Below are 17,599 nucleotides of genomic sequence, written 5' to 3' on the forward strand. Positions count from 1 at the left end.
AGTGTACATGTTTTGTATAAGGTTGCCTTTTCCATTTTTTTTTTTTTTGGAAAGGATTTATTTCTTCCATACAACACCTCATCTTCCGAAATTGAGACCCATTCAGAACACGCCAAGTTGCGTTCCTTCAATGATTGTATGAGAAATAATGTGTCAACCTGGTTTTAGTGCTATTTTTAGTATATCAATACTTGTACATAAATGAGTATTCATTCTATCCTTGTTTTTTCTCTTCAGCTTATCAACCCCGATTCTTCCTGATATTTCTTATGCAAATGACTACATTTCTGATAGCATAAGTATTGGCATTGTTGCTTTTGTTTATTCCATTTCCGTGTGCCTGATTATTTCACGAAAAGAAGGTTATGAAGTTGATGCAAACCAGGTAAGTATTATTTGCGTTCAGGATTTCTTTTAAATAAGCATGAAAATAATATGAATTCGTATCATTTTAATAGTTCGGACTATTGTTCCCATCTTTCAACGTATTTGATTCAATACATGTTCCCTGTGAATGTTACGCGGGGAGTTCGAACGCTGAGCTCTCAGACAGAATCTTATTTGTCAAGTTGTGATTGATAAGGTTTCTTGTAATAACCTGAACCAAAATTTCAATCTTACCCCTGGGAGCGTTATCACCATCGTCATTATCAACATTCTTGATCACTTTTGGCGGAGTAACTTCTCTCTGATTTCCGTCATTCGTTTTTTTAATAGTGACCACGCTAGCCATTGCGTAGTGAATACTATTTTCACATAGTTAGGTGTGTTATAGGCTGTACAATATTCCGTTAAATTAATTCGGAATGAGATGAAAAGTCAAAAGTTATGTTTGCATAAAAATCCGCCTCCGCATCAGAAAGTTAAATTATATATATATATATATATATATATATATATATATATATATATATATATATATATATATATATATATATACATACATATATATATATATATATATATATATATATATATATATATATATATATATATATATATATATGACGAGGATAATGGAAATAGTATTCCGACGAAAGAGAAAGAGATAAAAAAGAACAAACAAAGTTATGTGTTCATAAATGTTTCGTCTTGCAATAAAGATGAAACGTTGATGAACGCATAACTTTGTTCCTTTTTTACCTCTCACTTTCTTTGTCTCTCTCTCTCTCTCTTTCTCTCTCTCTCTCTCTCTCTCTATATATATATATATATACACTTAAAAAGAGAAAAGAAGAGATTGCGAGATCAGAATTAACATTGGTTCTCATACTAATTTCTGGCATGGTTCCTGGCCTTGATAGAGGACATTTTGGTCGACGGTAGCGTCGTCAAGTATTGGCCAAGAACCACACCAACATTTAATATAAATAGGATATGTTATGCTTTAGCAAAAGAAGGCAATGTAGGATACATACCCAACATATAAAAATGCAAATGAATCAAACACAAGAGAATAAAAGTGTCACCAAGTAGTAAGTGCTACCTAAAACATAAAGTTTTGTCAATAAATAGAGGAAAGCGAAATTTTATAACAAACTGTTTGCATACACTAGATAAGGATATAAAAGTTACTTGCAATAATGAAAATGTCAATTTAGATAAACACGTGTTTGGTGATAAAAGTTTGGTTAGTAGTTACAAGGATTTGAAATGTGTTAATTTATGTTCATAGGGTGAATAAGTAATATGCGAATGGTAGTATTTTACAGCGTGGCATTGTGTATGTGTGTGTGTTGGTTTACCTTGTTCTTGTGTATAACTATGACTAACAATTCGTTTATGTTTGCTTGATCCGTTAGTGTGTAAACATATGTGCGTTAGATGAAAGATGATGGTATATACGTAATTGGGCCCTTTTCTTTTGTGAGTTGTTTTCCTCGACCTAAAGAGCGCTAGAGATTGTTGTTAAGCGACGTTTATGGATGCCTTTAAGGCTGGTGTCGTTTCTCCATGTCTAGCTTTTCGTTATTCTCGCATGTTCGTGTTACGTATTGGAGCTTAAAATGAATTTCATTGGTTGGAAAATATTTTGAGTTTATGTTTCATTGCAAGCTTCTTTATTTTTGGGAAGTAAGGAGAGAAACGAATTTCAATGAAGGGGAGAGAAGTGTATCAATTATAGCCATTTGCATTTAAGCGCTTGTAGGAATCACTTTGCGATTCCATTACAAATTCGGTGATTCGAACAAAATATGATGGTTTCGAAAAGGCACCTATCCGAACCATGCTATTTACATTTACGAGCGAAAAGGCAGAGGAATGTGACATTATGGAACTGAATATGACGTCGTTCATCAGCATCTAAGCAGGTACCGGCTAATTTAAAAAATCTAGTATATAAGTTGACGAAATCAATTTTAATCTAAATGAATCTTCGAAAATAGCATTAGATTTTTCGGAATAGCAACTCAAAAGAAGAAAGGAAGATAAAACTAAAATAATATAACCTTAGAAGTTAATAAAAAGATGTTATTTCAACGGTATTAAGATGAACAAATATTTGCTTGGTTTCTACTTTGATGATCCCGAAGTAAATGAAATGATACGTTCCAATTGGTTAGTCTCTAGTGATGTCATTTCCAACGCATTTTCATCGTAAATATAATTTCTAATGATCTTCACATTAGAAATATTTTTTTAAATATTGTCATATTATAATAGGTTTGTTATGTATTTTTATAGTATTAATAATTTCCACTGTATGATAAAAGCAAAATAATTCCCAATGTATTATGGTAAGAAAACCAATTTCCAATAGATTTATATGGTGAAAGTGTTCCCAATATTTTTTTTTTTCATATAAAAATCATACCGAATTTTCATAGGAAGCATAGTTTTTCCTATTCATAAGGTTGGAAGATGGAGAGAGCCAAGCTAGCACTCTAAAAGTGAACACTTTGGCGGCTTAAAATGTCCTGAGCAGTTCCGTCGGAATTACTCGTCATGCACCTCAGGTAGTAAGCAAAAAACTTACTCCATCAGAAACACCCTAAGCAACGGTCTGGGAGGGTGGACCAAAGACATTCATATCTCACCGGGAAAATTAATTCCAACTATGGTCTATATTCTGTTGGCTTTGAAGTTCGAGGAAAATCAGAACTGTAGATTATTTAGCTCCTTCTAGCCACAGGAAGATGTGACACAAGGTCGTAAGGTGAAAGGTGAGTAAAGTAAGTGCTCCTAAATGAGGAACACCGAACTATTGAAAATTACATAAGACGCCCCGTCGGAATTCTCTGGCAGGGGTGGGTCAGCAAGAACAAAACCGCAGTCAGCAGAAAAAATTCCATTTCAATAACAGACCAGACTCGGTTGACTTTGGTGCCGAGGTTAAAACCATGGCTATAGAGAAAACTACCCCCGGAAGTATAATTTGCAGAAACCTCGCTGAAAGCATTTCTGAGTCGGCACTTTACATTTAGTAGTCCCATGAAATAATAAAAAAAAATAGCAGGGATGAATAACTGGTCGAGCTTATTACAGTTAAAAATAGCTGGGATGTTAGCTGGCCGTATATTTATAATTCCAGTCTGCTGATATATTGTTAGGAAGAGTGTGGTAAAGCCGAACCGAAAGTGTAGGCGTTCTCTGATCGGCTAAAAAAAAAATATACCAAGCAAACTAACCATGCATTTTTTCATATAGAGACTTTAGAAGTGGGATTTATTTATTTTTTTTTCGTACGAATTATTATCGCCGGAGTCTGTTTGTTTTGGGGGGAGGCTTATGCAATCGCTTTGAAGAATGTGTCTAAAGTTTGTGATGCTTCTAACATCGCAGCTATCTCAGGCATCACGTCGAGTATTAATGTAGTTTACAGTCGACACATTTCAGAAGTATTTTTGTAAAAGATCGGCACCTGTGTTCTGTTTATGACAAGATTATCAAAATAAAACCGCACATATCCGACTGTCTAATTGACAGCATCTTCGATGTTGTTTTCTAACAATAAAATAACAACTGCGTTCTTTCATAGTTCTTTGATTTTTTTCATGGAATAAGCATTTTTGTTTTAAACCTTGTGTGAGGGCAAAGTAATATATATATATATATATATATATATAGATAGATAGATAGATAGATAGTTAGAAAGATAAGTATGTATATACCCCTCTCTATATATCTATAAATGTGAAATTGTCTGTGTGTCTGTGTGTACATTTCCCTTCCAAATAACTTTGGCTATATATATATGTATGTATATATGTATATGTATATATATATATGTATATATGTATATGTATATGTATATATATATGCATGCATATATGTATGTATATATGTATGTGCATATATATATGTATATATGTATGTATATATATATGTATGTATATATGCATGTATATATGTATGTATATATGTGTATTTATATATGTATGTATATATGTATGTATATATGTATATATATGTATGTATATATATATGTGTATATATATATGTATGTATATATGTATGTATATATATGTATCTATATATGTATGTATATATATGTATGTATATATGTATATATATATGTATGTATATATATGTATGTATATATATGTCAGGTCATGTTATATGCTACTGGTACCATGTAACCCAGTACTACCTGCCTCATGGTCGGGTCACCGGCGACTAAACTGGTTCCCCCACCAGACTTGTTTGGTGAGGAGGGCGGCCAGTCTCCCTGAAGGATTAAAAACAAGACCTTCCAAAGGGTGAATGAACTCTTTTCTGGGTCAACGACCAACTAGCACCGCGTATATTTGTGTGTGTGTATATGTGTATTGGGGTAGAGAGGGCTCCCGTAAGCCGTGGTGAAGGCAACCTTTCTAGGAGAAGCAAATCTCTAATTTAAAAAACCATAAAGCGGAAGACCAGTACCCGCATTAAGCTGATCTGCAGTTTAATTTGTTGCTGGCTATCTTGCTCTTGGTTGTTGCTGGATCTCAACATTTTGAACCGAGAGAGAGAGACTTAGCTGTCGTACAAAGCTAAGACTCTGTAACATCATATTTGTATAGATACTCCCTCAGACATTTGGAATCATGAATTTTAAATGTCTGAGGGAGTGGCACTCGTCTGACAAGACGTTGCAATCATCATATATAGGTATGTATATATGTATGTATATATGTATGCATATATATGTATGCATATATATGCATATATATGCATATATATATATGTATATATCTATAATATAAAGCTAAATGTGTGTGTGTCTGGTCACGAATAGGCTCCTATAATATAATAATATAATAATATAATATAATAGGTAGACTATTTTAAAAAACTGATTACATATAATGATAAAAGATGTATCGAGAAACAGGAATGGTTATGTTTCATCTGGCAGAACGGTTGTTCATCAAAATTGTGGTGTCTGCGTTCGCGCCTGGTCCACAAACTACGGAAATAAAAAAATAAAAATTAAAAAAAAAACACGTTTACACGTGTTTTTGATATAGATGTACATAAGAATACTTTGATAAGAATGTTTTAACTTAAATAGGGATGGTATAATAAAATTGCGGGGTCAGCGTTCGCGCCTGGCCTCCATAGAATTGAAGTAGGCACAAACTTTAATAAAGACTTTTCATATTTATCTGCGTAAGTATACTTTGATAATTATGTTTTATTTTGAAGAAATATGGTATAATAAAATTATGGGGCGTTCGTTCGCACCTGACCCCCATAGAATGGAAATATGTCACAAAGTTTAACAAGGATTTTTGTATATAGATCCACAGAATATTGTGATAAGTGCTTCAGTGTGAACAGGTATGGTATAATAAATTATGGGGTTTATCTATTTTATTTTTACTTTCAACATATTTTGCTTTGGTTTTGATACCCCCAAATTCAACCCAAATTTACAACCCTTCCTTTTCATAACGTATCATACTTTCATAAATCAGAGTCCATTTTCTGTAGGCTGTTTTTGAACCCAGTCAACGACGGGTGCTTTTGCTAGTATATATATATATATATATATATATATATATATATATATATATATATATATAGTTAAATCGATAGATAGATAGATACGTAATCACATATATATATATAATCACATATATAAGTAATCACACACACACACACATATATATATATATATATATATATATATATATATATATATATATACATATAATGGAAAAGAATGGACGACTTTCGAAAATATATGCGAAACAAGCGACTCCTCTCTGTAGAAAAGTGCCTAGTTGAGAGTTGAAAAATTAATGCTTTTAGCCAACTTTTCGATATTTGTCGTCCGAAGGGTCGAGCTTGAAAACGATACAAATCTCGTGAAAATCTGTCGCCTCTGTCGAAAGTTTTTGGGTGATTTACACGCACACATACATACATACATACATACATACATACATACATACATACATACATTTAAACAGGCAGGTGAGATTTAAATTATAGACTAGCCTGGGTGTTTTGAGGTGTGTGTTGAGCAAAAAAAAAAAAAAATTAGTAGGCAGACAGATTCGAACCTGTACCGCAAAGGAGGAAAAGAGCGTGTAAAAAAGACGTGACGTCTTTGCTGTTGCGCCCATCGCCAAACTGAAAGGGCCGTAGGTTGTAATTAAGGCTAGTCAATCGAAAAGAGGGGATGACTTTAGAAAATATCTGCGAAAAAAGCTACCCCTCCATGTAGAAAAGTGCCCAGTTGAGGGTGAAAGAATTAATGTTTTTAGAATATTTTTCGATATTTGTCGCCCGTCGGGTCGAGCTTGAAAACAATACCAATCTCGCGAAACTCCGTTGCATCTGTCAAAAGTTTTAGGCATACATACATACATACATACATACATACATACATTTAAACAGACAGATGAGATTTATATTATAGACTAGCAGGGCTACCCGGCGTTGCTCGGGACCGTATAAACAATGAAAAAACAAAAGCAGATATTGAACATATGTTTGATTCTTAGGGGAGAGGAATCTTTCATCTCTATGTATTATTTGTTTTATCTACCCTAGGACTGATATTGTTCATGTTTTATCCCTAGCATAGGTAATTTACAGCATGTATATGAAATTGTTTTACCTTAGGGAGAAGAGAACAGGTAATATACAACATAATGTGTCTATATTACATCCCTGGCAACGCCTAGAAACCAGCTAGAACATGTATTTCAGTCAATCTTTATTATATCCTGGGCTATGCCGGGAAACCAGCTAATCTCTTTTTAGTGACTTGACCACCAAAATACCTCCCTAAGTGTGTCCTTTCTTTTGAACTTATTAGATATAGGTATCTAGAAATGTGTGTGAAATTTTGTTGAATGCATTGTTCACTATGATTTTCTTATTGTTCTACACAATATCAACTGTAGCGAAATAACACAGTAAACTTAGTGTAGTGTTAGAATAAAGAGCAAAGGAAAAAATTAGAATCATATTTTGTAATTGCAAATCTAAATTTGCTAGCATGTACCAGTATTTGCCAGGTTGTGGAAATTTGGAACTTATAACATATGTAGTGGCCTTTTCCTAGATACCTATTGCTAAAAATTATACTTTCATTTTGTTAGAAAAATCTCTCTTCAGATGCCCTGCATCATTCAAAATAAAAACAAATATTTTTATAATTGTTTCAGTACATTGCTACACAATGTGAAAGTTTTTAACGTTTGTAAAAAAAATCATGAATGTGCTTATATTGCAAAAAAGAAAATATCAGTGCACAGTATTGAAAGTGTTTGAGATTCAAAAGTCTGTAACATTTCTACTAACTTCATAAGATGTCATGTGAGAAACTGAATTGAATATCAAGACATTATCTGAAGCGTTTTTATTTTGGTGTAACATATGTGTTTACAGTGAACCTTAACTTTTAATAAACAGATTGGTATGCAATGACATAGGCTAAGAATCTTTAAAATATATATAAATTGGAAAAATGTGTGAACAAATGAAAAAAAAATGATCCGCTCCACTTGATGACATCAAGCACAGTAATATTTTAGTGAAGAAAATATGAAATTGATGTTCAGTGATTAGTTTGGATGAATGAGAAAATGTAATTGTTTGATGCATAAAAATAACTCAGTTGCTGTATTTGATATTAAGCAGCAAAATATAGTGATTTGAATATTTGGGAAAACATCAAACCAGATTATGTAAAAAGAAAAAAAAAAGATGAAATTAGAAAATATATATTTTATGTTTATGAGTTCTGCCAATCAAAATTTTGTGGCAGAAATTGGGTGATTACCATGCAATTTTATTTTGGTAAAATTCTTAAATTATTAGAATGTTTATTATAATTTCTAATTAGTGACTTGTTATAATCAAAATCCGCCCTAAAGAGTGTCCTTTCTTTTATTAGGTATCAGAGTAGGTATCAAGATTTCTACTTCTATACAAATGTGATATTTCAGATCTGTACATAAAAAATTTGTTGAATATATAGGTTGAGAATTGTTCTGTGTCGCTCTCTCTCACACACACACGCATTCTCACTTTTATAGATATAATAGATAGATTACTCTAGATATATTTCCATATGTCTGAATACCCTATATACAAATTTTCAAATCTGTAGATAAAAAATTTGTTGAGTATATAGGTTGAAAATTGTTCTCTCTCTCTCACACACACATTCTCAATTTTAGAGATATAATAGATAGATTATGCTAGATATATTTCCATATGTCTGAATACCCTATATACAAATTTTCTAATCTGTAGATCAAATATTTGTTGAATATATAGGTTGAAAATTGTTCTTACTCTCTCTCTCTCTGGCTACCTCACACACACATTCTAACTTTTATAGATATAATAGATAGATTATGCTAGATATATTTCCATATGTGTGAATACCCTATATACAAATTTTCTAATTTGTAGATAAAAAATTTGTAGAGTGCATAGGTTGAGAATTGTTCTCTCTATCTCTCACACACACACATTCTAACTTTTAAAGATATAATAGATTATGCTAGATATATTTCGATATTTCTGAATACCCTATATATAAAAATTTGTTGAATGTATAGGTTGAGAACTGTTCTCTCTCTCTCTCTCTCTCTCGCTCACACACACACACATTCTCACTTTTATAGATATAATAGAAAGATTATCCTAGATATATTTCTATTTGTGTGAATACTCTATATACAAATTTTAAAATCTGTAGATAAAGAATTTGTTGAGTATATGGGTTGAGAATTGTTCTCTCTCTCTCTCTCTCTCTCTCTCTCTCACACACACACACACATTCTCACTTTTATAGATATAATAGATTATGCTAGATATATTTCCATATGTCTGAATACCCTATATACAAATTTTCAAATCTGTAGATAAAAAATTTGTTGAGTATATAGGTTGAGAATTGTTCTCTCTCTCTCTATCACACACATTCTCACTTTTATAGATATAATAGACAGATTATGCCAGATATATTAAAATATGTCTGAATGCCCAATATACAAATTTTGAAATCTGTAGATAAAAAATTTGTTGTATACATAGGTTGACAATTGTCCTCTCTCTCACACACACACACATTATCACTTTTATACATATAATAGATAGATTATGCTAGATATATTTCTATATGTCTGAACACCCTATATACAAATGTTCAAATCTGTGGATAAAAAATTTGTTGAATGTATAGGTTGAGAATTTTTATCTCTCTCTTTTTCTCTCTCTCTCTCTCGCTATCTCACACACACGCATTCTCACTTTTATAGATAAAATAGATAGATTATGCTAGATATATTTCCATATGTCTGAATACCCTATATACAAAGTTTCAAATCTGTAGATAAAAAATTTGTTGAATATATAGGTTTAGAATTGTTCTCTCTCTCTCTCACACACACATTCTAACTTTTGTAGTTATAATAGATAGATTATGCTAGATATATTTCCATATGTCTGAATACCCTATATACAAATTTTCTAAACTGTAGGTAAAAAATTTGTTGAGTATGTAGGTTAAGAATTGTTCTCTCTCTCTCTCACACACACACACACACACAAGTTCTCACTTTTATAGATATAATAGATAGATGATGCTAGATATATTTCTATATGTCTGCCTACCCTATATACAAATTTCCAAATCTGTGCCCAAAAATGTGTGGAATATATAGGTTGAGAATTGTTCTCTCTCTCTCTCTCTCACACATATTCTCACTTTTATAGGTTATATAGGTTGAGAATTTTTTGCTCTTTCCATCACTCACATTCACACTTTTATAGATATAATACATAGATTATGCCAGATATATTTACATATGTCTGAATACCCAATATACACATTTTCAAATCTGTAGATAAAAAATTAGTTGAATATATAGGTTGAGAATTGTTCTCTCTCTCTCTCTTTCTCTCTCTCTCACACACACATTCTCACTTTTATAGATATAATAGATAGATTATGCTAGATATATTTCCATACGTCTGAATACCCTATATCCAAATTTTCTAATATGTAGATAAAAAATTTGTTGAATATATAGGGTGAGAATTTTCCTTCCTCTCTTTCTCTCTCTCTCTTTCTCACACACACACAAGCTGAAAATTGTTCTCTCTCTCTCTCTGACTCTCTCTCTCTCTCACACACACACACATGGTCATTTTATAGATATAATAGATAGGTTATGCTAGATATATTTCTATATGTCTGAATACCCTATATACAAATTTTTAAATCTGTAGATAAAAAATTTGTTGAGTATATAGGTTGAGAATTGTTCTTTCTCTCTCTCTCACACACACATTCTCACTTTTATAGATATAATAGATTATGCTAGATATATTTCCAAATGTCTGAATACCCTATATACAAATTTTCAAATCTGTAAAGATAGAATTTGTTGAATATATAGGTTGAGAATTGTTCTCTCTCTCTCTCTTTCACACACATTCTCACTTTTATAGATATAATAGATAGATTATGCTAGATATATTTCCTTATGTCTGAATACCCTATATACAAATTATCAAATCTGTAGATACAAAATTTGTTGAGTATATAGGTTGAGAATTGTTCTCTCTCTCTCTCTCTCTCACTCACTCACTCACTCACTCACACACACACACACATTCTACCTTTTATAGATATAATAGATTATGCTAGATATATTTCCATATGTCTGAATACCCTGTATACAAATTTTCAGATCTGTACATAAAAATTAGTTGAATATATAGGTTGAGAATTGTTCTCTCTCTCTCTCTTCTCTCTCTCTCTTTCACACACATTCTCACTTTTCTAGATAGATTATGCTAGATATATTTACATATGTCTGAATACCCTATATACAAATTTTCTAATCGGTAGATAAAAATTTGTTGAATATATAGGGTGAGAATTGTACTTACTCTCTCTCTCTCTCTCTCTCTCTCTCACGCACACATTCTCACTTTTATGGATATAATAGATAGATTATGCTGGATATATTTCCATATGTCTGAATACCCTATATACAAATGTTCAAATCTGTAGATAACAAATTTATTGAATAGATAGGTTGAGAATTGTTCTCTCTCTCTCTCTCTCGCAACCTTACACACACAACCACACGCAAACATTCTGACTTTTATAGATATAATAGATCGATTATGCTAGATATATTTCCATATGTCTGAATACCCAATATACAAATTTTCAAATCTGTAGGTAAAAAATTTGTTGAATATATAGGTTGAGAATTGTTCTCTCTCTCTCACACACTCACATTCTCACTTTTATAGATATAATGTATAGATTATGCTAGATATATTTCTATATGTCTGAATACCCTATATACAAAGTTTAAAATCCGTAGATAAAAATACGTTGAGTATATAGGTTGAGAATTGTTCTCTCTCTCTCTTACGCACACACACACACACACACACACACACACACACACACATTTTCACTTTTATAGATATAATAGATAGATTATGCTAGATATATTTCCATATGTCTGAATACCCTATATACAAATTTTCAAATCTGTAGATAAAAAATGTATTGAATATATAGGTTGAGAATTGTTGTCTCTCTCTCTCTCTCTCTCTCTCTCTCTCTCTGGCTACCTCACACACACACACATTTTCACTTTTATAGATATAATAGATAGATTATGCTAGATATATTTCCATATGTCTGAATACCCTATATACAAACTTTCAAATCTGTAGATAAAAAATTTGTTGAGTATATAGGTTGAGAATTGTTCTCTCTCTCTCACACGAAACTGTGCGCTCGGCTTCTTCCCCCCCTTCCCACCCCAAATGCTTGGGAAACTGTGCACTGTTTTTGTTGGTTTTCAAGCTGCCTCTTCCCCCCCCCACACACACACACAGTTTAACAGTAGTAGGAGGTCAAGAGAAAGAGGGTGAGAGAGAGAGAAGAGTAAGTTGGTGAGAGAGAGAGAAAAGAGAAAGAGGGTGTTGGTTTTATATTTTTATTATCGTCTAATATTTTGAAAGCTGAATTTCTAATAAAATGTGCATCTATAGGAGATAATGCCTGGGAATGTGTTCCCCCCCCCACAGTTTAACAGTGGTGTGACGTCAAGAGAAAGAGGGTGAGAGAGAGGGAAGAGTAAGTGGGTGAGAGAGAGAAAGAGAGAGAAAAAAAAAGAAAGACGGTGTTGGTTTTGTGAAAAAAGTTGTTATTTACAATTGTTCGCATTCTTGGCCTTTTGGTCAAGATCAAAGTGTAGTATCTGTTCTTCAGATGCTGCACTTCTATTTCTTGTTCTCTTTCGGTGGAGGAGAAATCCTCCACGACTGAGACAATTTTTATTTTTGTACCTTTTCTCCACGTTAAAAAACGACCCTGGTGTCTAACTCTGTCCCGTGGGGAGGCATAGTAAATAGGTACAATTGGTCGCCATTAGTGGATGTTGACGTCACGTCACGTGACATGACTAAGCGTTTTTTTTTTTTAGTATGAATAACATTTTTTGTTTTAATTATAAAGTCTACACTTAATTTTATAGAAAATGATGTATATATAATAGAAAAAAAAAATTACTGGTTTTGTTGGATTCAAGTGGATCCCCCCCCTCCAGTTTAAGAGATAGCAGGTCACGTGGTAATATACAAAATGGCTAGCGTAAATATAAAGATCGGTTTTTTTATCGACGAATATTTTGAAAGCTGAATTTTTTTTTATTCCTGTACATTTTTTCCTGATATTTTTTGTTAAAACTCTTGTATAAATACTATTTTTAACCAGTTAAATACGTTGGAGACATTGTCATGGAGTTTAATAATCTCTAGAACAAAGCAGAAGAGAAATTACAAAAGTATCGGTAAAACAAAGTGTTTGTTTACATTTGTTCGCCATTACTGGATGTTCACGTCACGTCACGTGACATGACTAAGCGTTTTTGGATTATGTAATATTAACATTAAAATGACAGGTTTTTTTGGGGGCCCCCCTAGGAGAGAAATGATCAGTTCACCCCCTTTTAATGGTCCGTTTGGTGTGGAATTTCGATATTTGTCATGCGGGTGATCAAGGTTCAATATGATACATAATTTGTCAACTTTGGTTGTGTCTGTCAAAAGTTTGAGCTGACGTCACGTCACGTGACACGTATTGAATAACGTTAAAATGACAGGTTTTTTTGGGGGCCCCCCTAGGAGAAAAACGATCAGTTGACCCCTTTCTACTGGTCCGTTTGACGTGAAATTTCGATATTTGTCATCCGGGTGATCAAGGTGCAATATGATACCAAATTTGTCAACTCTGGTTCCGTCTTTCAAAAGTTTTAGCGTTACAAACAAACATACATACATACATACATACATACATACATACATACACACCGATTTTTGCCTTTTATATATATAGACTAGCAGGGCTACCCGGCGTTGCTCGGGACCGTATAAACAATGAAAAAACAAAAGCAGATATTGAACATATGTTTTATTGTTAGGGGAGAGGAATCTTTCATCTCAAGTTTTAGCGTTACAAACAAACATTTGTCTTTTATATATATAGATAATGACATGTTTTTTGGGCCCCCTCGAAGATAACTGATCAGTTGACCAACTTCTAGTGGTCCGTTTGACGTGAAATTTCGATAAACAATGAAAAAACAAAAGCAGATATTGAATATATGTTTTATTCTTAGGGGAGAGGAATCTTTCATCTCTATGTATTATTTGTTTTATCTACCCTAGGACTGGTATTGTTCATGTTTTATCCCTAGCGTAGGTAATTTACAGCATGTATATGAAATTGTTTTACCTTAGGGAGAAGAGAACAGGTAATATACAACATAATGTGTCTATATTACATCCCTGGCAACGCCTAGAAACCAGCTAGAACATGTATTTCAGTCAATCTTTATTACATCCTGGGCTATGCCGGGAAACCAGCTAATCTCTATTTAGTGACTTGACCACCAAAATACCTCCCTAAGTGTGTCCTTTCTTTTGAACTTATTAGATATAGGTATCTAGAAATGTGTATGAAATTTTGTTGAATGCATTGTTCACTATGATTTTCTTATTGTTCTACACAATATCAACTGTAGCGAAATAAAACAGTAAACTTAGTGTAGTGTTAGAATAAAGAGCAAAGGAAAAAATTAGAATCATATTCTGTAATTGCAAATCTAAATTTGCTAGCGTGTACCAGTATTTGCCAGGTTGTGGAAATTTGGAATTTATAACATATGTAGTGGCCTTTTCCTAGATACCTATTGCTAAAAATTATACTTTCATTTTGTTAGAAACATCTCTCTCCGGATGCCCTGCATCATCCAAAATAAAAACAAATATTTTTATAATTGTTTCAGTACATTGCTACACAATGTGAAATTTGTTGACGTTTGTAAAAAAAAAAAAATCATGAATGTGCTTATATTCCAAAACAGAAAATATCAGTGCTCAGTATTGAAAATGTTTGAGATTCAAAAGTCTGTAACATTTCTACTAACTTCATAAGATGTCATGTGAGAAACTGAATTGAATATCAAGACATTATCTGAAGTGTTTTTATTTTGGTGTAACATATGTGTTTACAGTGAACCTTAACTTTTAATAAACAGCTTGGTATGCAATGACATAGGCTAAGAATCTTAGACAAAATATATATAAATTGGAAAAATGTGTGAACAAATGAAAAAAAAAATGATCTGCTCCACTTGATGACATCAAGCACAGTAATATTTTAGCGAAGAAACTATGAAATTGATGTTCAGTGATTAGTTTGGATGAATGAGAAAATGTAATTGTTTGATGCATAAAAAATAACTCATTTGCTGTATTTGATATTAAGCAGCAAAATATAGTGATTTGAATATTTAGGAAAACATCAAACCAGATTATGTAAAAAAAAAAAAAAAAAAAAAAAAAAGATGAAATTAGAAAATATATATTTTCTGTTTATGAGTTTTGCCAATCAAAATTTTGTGGCAGAAATTGGGTGATTACCATGTAATTTTATTTTTGTTAAAATTCTTAAATTATTTGAATGTTTATTATAATTTCTAATTAGTGACTTGTTATCATCAAAATCCGCCCCAAAGAGTGTCCTTTCTTTTATTAGGTATCAGAATAGGTATTTCTATCTATATTAGCACTTATCAAGGCTAATAGGCAACTCGAGGATGAGAGTTCAAACGCGCACAGTAGTCAAATTTGGGAAAGAGGATAGAACAACTTTCTCTTCTGCCTCTCTCTCACCCTGTTTCTCTTCTCTCTATATTAGCACTTATCAAGTCCATTGAAAACAAATCGTTGGTCAAAGAAATATAATGAAAATTCTCAGAGTGAAAAAAAAAATGGGATTTTTACAAATCTGGTTTCCAAGTAATAGGAAACATGTACAGCTTCATTTTAACGACAAAATGTAAACTGTACTAATTGTAATGAGAATGTTGAAGGAAATTGGCAAAAAATTGTTAGTCAAATGTTGATCAAATATTATAAGTTTGTGTGATATGCATGAAACGTTTAGAATATGATCTGCTCTCATGCTGAAAGCAAGTAGAGAAACATTGTGAAAAAATGATGTAAAGCTAAGCTAAGCAAACGACCAGTGAATGGAAATGTTTATTATAATGTATCAAGATGAACATATTATCATGAAAAAGCAAATCGAAATAGTGATAGTTATTTGGTGCTTATACGAAACAGGTATCAAGTATTGTCACCAGTGATTTTATTGATGTTAACAGTGCATGTCACTAAAAAATAATGATGGTAGCGAAATTAAGTTTTGTTAATTCTACCCAATATAAAATATATACGCAAAACAAAGTAAACAAAGTTACGGGTTAGTTAATGATAAGTTTAGGTTCGAGAAATAAGCAAAGGAAAAGAAAAAAAAAAGGTACATGTGTTTATATTGTGTAAAATGTTAGTCTGTAAATATTTCAAACTATCAACACTGGTATGTGTAAATCCTAGATACCTATTGTCATAAAGTACCACTTCTTGTTTGATATATCACTCTACATGTTCCCTGCAGCATCCCAGAGAGGTAAATGAGTGTCCACAAAATGAAATAAAACATAGTACTGGAAATAAAATAAAATAAGAATATGTCTGAAAAGAAATAAATGCTGTTTACTATATAAAAAGTTGTTTTCAAGTGTCAAATGGAATTGAATCTTATACAATGTTGGTGGATTATGAAATTGCATGAATGAAATAACATTGGAGAAATAAGAAAAAAGTTTATATATACAATATTTACAAATGTAAGATAAAAGGTGAAGAAGGGCCAAATCCGAGATCTATAAATCGTAAATTTTCAAAGTGAAAACAGTTATTTTTTTTTTTTTTTTAGATCTGCTTTCCAAGTAATAGTAACCATGTACAGCTTCATTTTAAATGAAAACTGTACTAATGATAATGTTCATGGTGAAAGGAAATTGGAAAAAAATTAAAAATGTCAGAGGTAAAATGTTTGTGTGGTATGCATGAAACACGTGTAGAAAATGATCTCATGCTGAAAGTAAGAGAAACATAGCTAAAAAATTATGTAAACGCAATAGTAAAATCCTCATTTTTAGGAACATAGTGTGGGGTATGTTGTTTGTTTCAATTGAGAAAGGAAAGTTTAATTTTTAGAATTGGATGTTATAGATCACAAGTTTTATTACAATAAACATTGTGTTCTCTAATTATCAACCAAGTATATTTATTGATAAAAAAAGAAAAGTAATGGACATGTTTATTATAATTTATCAATATTAAATTGTTATCATGAAAAACCAATGGAAAGCGTGTTGGTTATTTCGTGTTCATAAGAAAAAACATCATGGGTTGTCACCAGTGATTTTATGTATGCTAACATTTCGCTGCAAATGTGGTAGCTAAATGTCTTTTTGGTTATTCTACACAAAATAAAATATATACACAAAACAAAGTAAAAGAAATGTCAGGGTTAGTTAATGATAAGCTTAGTACCAAGAAATAAGCACAGAATAAGGAAAAGAAAGATACATTTGTTGATATTGTGTCGATTGGTGAATTTGTTGGTTCATTTTGTTTTATGACATATCAACACTATATCAGGTTATTTCATGCCCAATCTAGTGACATTTTTTTTTCCTAGAATATATTTGTTTATTTAATGTTGGTTTCTATTTAACTCATAATTGGGACCCTA

At 31.9% G+C, this 17,599-nt stretch overlaps 1 protein-coding gene and 1 pseudogene across 1 annotated transcript in view; both read left to right on the forward strand.

The window, feature by feature from the left end:
- The window catches only part of LOC145257514 (pendrin-like), a 169,312-nt gene that overhangs the window by 66,431 nt on the left and 85,282 nt on the right, over nucleotides 1–17,599 (forward strand). The window contains exon 8 of the mRNA XM_080115665.1: nucleotides 238–385. Within this exon, the coding sequence (XP_079971791.1) occupies nucleotides 238–385 (148 nt within the window). The remainder of the gene's footprint in view (nucleotides 1–237; nucleotides 386–17,599) is intronic.
- Nucleotides 12,649–12,782, forward strand: LOC145264950 (U2 spliceosomal RNA; annotated as a pseudogene).

This window comes from Euprymna scolopes, chromosome 3, assembly GCF_053919585.1.
Source record: "Euprymna scolopes isolate OS-2025 chromosome 3, ASM5391958v1, whole genome shotgun sequence".
NCBI classification, from domain to species: Eukaryota; Metazoa; Mollusca; class Cephalopoda; order Sepiida; family Sepiolidae; genus Euprymna; species Euprymna scolopes.